The sequence below is a fragment of the Oryza glaberrima genome, chromosome 7 (genome assembly GCF_000147395.1).
Source record: "Oryza glaberrima chromosome 7, OglaRS2, whole genome shotgun sequence".
Lineage (NCBI taxonomy): Eukaryota > Viridiplantae > Streptophyta > Magnoliopsida > Poales > Poaceae > Oryza > Oryza glaberrima.
In genome coordinates this window covers 10,743,274-10,748,185 of record NC_068332.1, presented here as the reverse complement: position 1 = coordinate 10,748,185, position 4,912 = coordinate 10,743,274, and the positions used below count along the sequence as shown (strand labels likewise).

At 44.1% G+C, this 4,912-nt stretch overlaps 1 protein-coding gene across 1 annotated transcript; it reads left to right on the top strand.

The window, feature by feature from the left end:
• The first annotated feature begins 418 nt into the window (after nucleotides 1–418).
• LOC127780175 (plant UBX domain-containing protein 7-like) lies at nucleotides 419–4,028 on the top strand. Its single transcript, XM_052307126.1, has 2 exons — nucleotides 419–570; nucleotides 2,801–4,028. Exons 1-2 carry the CDS (start codon nucleotides 419–421, stop codon nucleotides 4,026–4,028), a joined length of 1,380 nt encoding a protein of 459 aa, XP_052163086.1.
• Nucleotides 4,029–4,912: the final 884 nt, after the last annotated feature.

Below are 4,912 nucleotides of genomic sequence, written 5' to 3'. Positions count from 1 at the left end.
GAGAGTTTTAGGTTGAACACGATTATTTAGAAAGTACGTAGAATTAAATATGAAAGGGTTGCAATTGGTTTAGAAGTAGAGATAGGTGGGAAAAGTGAATAGTGGAGGGTTGTGATTGGTTAGGAAAAAAATATTGGTGGAGAAGTTGTTATATTTTGGGACAAATCTTAAGTGCTAAAAGTTGTTGTATTTTGGGATGGAGGGAGTAGATTTTAGATGGATCTGCTGTTATATAGTATCTCTCTTACAATGTAAAACAAGAGGAGTGTAAAGATGTGAAAAGTCTAAGCACGAACGCTTGACTTTCCCAATCTGCGTGTCTTCCTTTTTTTTTTTAAGTTCCCTGTCCAGGTTCAGTGTCTCTATACCCGTGATTTGACTTGGGTAGAGGATACGACAATAGGCGACGGCCACGGCTATGGCGTCGCCAGCTTGGGAAAGTATGGACACTGTTGTCTACGATCTCCCTCGATGCCGGCGAAGTAGGGGCGCTCTGTCCATCACCTCCCTCAATGTCGGCAAAGCAGGGGTGGTGACGAAGCAAGGGCGCTTCGTCTACCAGCTCCCTCGGCATCGGCTTGGAAGGGGTGGCGCCATAGAAGCAGGGGCGTTGCCGACCACCACCTCATCCCCCATTTGTTTTTCTCGCATTTTTCTTCTCCCCTTCTAGATCTGCAGTGAAGATTTCCAATTCATCCCCACATTATTCCCCTCGTCATCAGCATTTACCTGTAGGTTTTGTTTTAAAAAATCCACCACACTATCACCATGTTGCTTTATTAGGTGATTTAGAGTTGTGCAATTTGTTCCGGATCGAGTTCCTATTCTCAATTTTTAGTTCCGGTCTAATGACTTTTTCCGATTTTGCATGAATGGGTTCGAACTCCAAATTTTTGTATGTCTTAGTTTGATCCCCAATCTACTTCTTTCATTATTCATGCACTCTATGTGCGGCCTCATGCAAGTACTTTTACAAATAAAAACACACCAAACTCAACGTAGTGATGTTTGTTTAAATACTCCCTCCGTTTTTTAATATATAATGCCGTTGACTTTTGTTACAACCTTTGACCGTTCGTCTTATTCAAAAAAATTTTATACAAATTTTAAAAATATTAGTCATGCTTAAAGTTCATTTAGTGATAAATCAAACCACGACAAAAGAAAATATATTTACTTAAATATTTTGAATAAGACGAATGGTCAAACATGTGAGAAAAAGTCAACGGCGTCATCTATTAAAAAACGGAGGTAGTATATAGCATGTAAATCTTGCATAGGAAATATTCACCTTTGGTTGATGAATATATAAGTTAGCCATGATCATATCCATGGTGGTGATATACTCATCAACTCATGTCCAAAATCCTAGATATATATGTCACTGATATCATAATTGTATCCTTATTTCTTCGTTATAGTAAATTGATATCGGACCCACGGTTTAGAAAGACAATCGCAAATGGCCCGGATTTCGTTGGACTACTCGGACCAAAACACAAAAGGTGTGTTTTAATAATGGGAAATGAGGAGTGGGATTGGGATTGGGAAATAAATGAAGGGTTGGGATTAAATGGAAGGGGGAGAATGAATGGTTAGGATTTAAAAATGTCTTTTGGTGGGTGGGAAATCATTTCCCTATCCCATTTGACAAACATGGCCAAACAACAGTGGCTAGCTTGTGCGTGCGCGCCGCTAGCACGCAGTCCCCCTTAAGTATCTCTATTAGTTAACACTTAAAACTAATGACAGTAATTAGGAAAGATTCTGAAGATTTTTTTGGAGAATTTTTTACTAACAGATTGAAAATTTTTTAAGTTAGATTTGAAAACTTTCGATTTAAGATTTAAATTTTAAAGTCAAATTTTGAAAACTTTCAACGCAGATTTGAAAACTTTCAATTCGAGATTTAAAAACTTTCAACTTAGATTCGAAAACTTTCAACTCGAGATTCGAAAACTTTCAAGTCCATATTTGAAAATTTTGAAAACTTTCAACTTAAGATTCGAAAACTTTCAACTCGAGATTTAAAAACTTTCAACTAGAGATTTGAAAACTTTCAAGTACAAATTTAAAAATTTTTAAGTTAAAATTTAAAAATTACTAGTAAACTAATCACTAGTAAACTAATTACGATTTTTTCTCCTACCCATGCGGCAGCGAACTACGGAAAAAAAAAAACGGGCAGTAGCAAAAAATGTGAAAAAAAAAGAGAGAGGAGAAAAGAATAGCGCACGCGCATGTGTGGGCTATGTGGGCCGGAAGTGCACACCGGCAACACGCGCTTGAATTAGCATTCTCGAACACAAACATCTTTATTTGTTGTCAAGTGAAAAAAATTATTAAAAATGCATTTTTTCTGGTTCATCAATAGTTTCCGTGAAATCGGAAGATTCTGCTCGTGAACGGCTTTTATCTGGTATTGGGATTGTGTATCCTTATCGATCGAACCTCATATTTCGATGCGTATATCAATTCTGTAGAAGCAGTGTACTCAAATATTTTCTGCTCCACATAGACTATTCGAGCATATATATATGATCAAGTCATGAAATGATCAAATGATGAGTGTTTGATCACTGCTTCACGCCTTCACCGTCATAAGATATTGTACCTCACGGTGATATTGTACGAGTACGACGAGGTCCTCACCACGTGTGTCGTACTCGTACAGGAACAGATAATACAGTATAATTTTGGGAGTCCAGCCGTCTGCCAAAAGGAAACCGACCCGGTTTCTTGGCCGGAAACCGAACGTGATTCAATATAACTCCCACCTCAATCCAACCCCCTGTCGTAGACTCGTAGTGTCGTGCGCGTGCGCGCTGGCCGGCCTCGGGAGCAGATCAATCCTCCATGGAGGACGACGCGCGCCTCCTCGAGTTTATGGAGGTGACGTCGACGTCACCCCCGCCGCCCAGCAGCTCGCGTCCTGCGGTTGGCACCTCGACCGTGCCGTCGACCTCTTCTACTCCAGCATCGAAAGCGGAGGACGACCGTCGTCGTCGTCCGCCCGACACGACGGCGAGGCGTCGACGTCCGCGTCCACGTCGGTGCGCGCTCCGATCTCCGCCCGCTCCGACACCCTCTACGGCGTCCCGTACCCGTCCGCCGGCGGCGCCACCCGCCGCCGCAGGCCGACCAGGTGGGAGAGCCAGGAGGACGCGGCTCTTCGGCGCCAGCGCGAGGGGGAGGCCAGCACCAGCACCAGCGGCTATGGCGGCGGTCGCGATGACTCGGACGACGAGCGGCCGCCGCTTGCGTCCAAGAAGATGAAGCCGTCGACCCTGGCGGAGCTGTACCGGGCGCCGCGCGAGCTGACGTACAGGGGCGGGTTCCACAGCGCCAAGGTGCACGCGGCGAGGCTGTCGCGTTGGCTCCTCGTGAACGTGCAGGCGGAGTACGGCGGCCGCGAGTTCGCGTCGCATTTGCTGAACCGCGACGTGTGGGCGGACGAGACGGTGGCGATGTACGTGCGGGACAACTTCGTGTTCTGGCAGGCCGACGAGGGAGACAGCGGCGGCGAGGGCAGCAAGGTCTGCTGCTACCACAAGCTCGACCGCGCCAAGCTTCCCGCCGTGCTCTTCGTCGACCCCGTCACCGGGCAGCTCATGGAAAAGCTGCACCATATCACGGACCCGACCGACTTTCTCATGGCCGCCGAGAAGTTCATCGACTCGAAGCGGCCGGCCATACCCACCACCAGCAGAGCTAACAGAATTACCGCGCCATTATCGCCGCCTTACCGTAATCACCAAAAAACGCCGGCCGCCACTGCTGCCGCCAAAGTATGCAAGCTGAGGGTGCGATTTCCCGACGGCCAGGTGGTGGGCAAGGAGTTCGGCGGCCAATGCGGGGTGGATGCGCTCTTCGCCTATTGCCGGTCAGTCGTCGGTGTCGAGCAGCCGTTCCGGGTGATGCGGATGCCGGCGACGACCGGCGCCAAGGAAGAAGTGCGCGAGGACAAGGACGTGTCGTTTGAGGAGCTGGGGCTTAACATGTCCACGGTGTACGTGCATCTAGACTAGTACTCACCCCATCCAAAAAAAGATATATGATGTTATTAACTTTTTTATTTTTAAAAATTTAGTATAAATATGTAAAATTATAAGTTGAGATTATAGTTTTTTATGATGGAACAAGTCACAATAAAATAAATAATATTTATATAATATTTTTTTAATAAGAGGAATGATCAAATGTTATGAGAAAAGTTAATAGCATCGTATATTTTGGAATGGAGGAAATATTTCTCAGCAATATGTAACAAACTACTTTCTCCGTAAAAAAAAACCCAATCATGATACCTGGGCTTAGGATTGATATTTTTTTTACAGAACTAAGAGGGTGCTCGTGCGGGAAATGCTATATATCAATTTCAACCATATCAGGTGAAAAGATGTTAAATAATCATTGTGTGAAACTTTGTTGAACACAGAAAAAAATTGGCAAACCAAAGAAACTACAAATCAAAATTGTTCTATAGATTAATTCCAATGTAAGAAACATGTTATCATCACTATAGAAGTTTCACACACTGGAGTTTCCCCTTTTCCTAGCCTCAATTAAATTAATAAATTGTCTCAAGAATTAATTTGTTTTAACCTAGACCTAAACCCTAATTAATAAATGTAATTAATAAGTGGAAATGGCATGGTGGGATTTTTCTTGAGTTCTCCATGTTTAGATACATTGACATGTTTTTTTAGTGGAATTTTCACATCAAAAGAAATAATTTTAATAATTCAAAATCAATTATCAGAATTAAATTAATTGTTAATCTCTTTTTCCACTCCCTTGGGCAACATCCTTCCCGAGCGTGTCCTTCTCCTTTGCTGGGCCGGCCTATGGCTACGGCCTAGCAGCCGCCGCGCCCCTCCCTCTCTCCTCGGGTAGCTGACTGGTGGGGCCA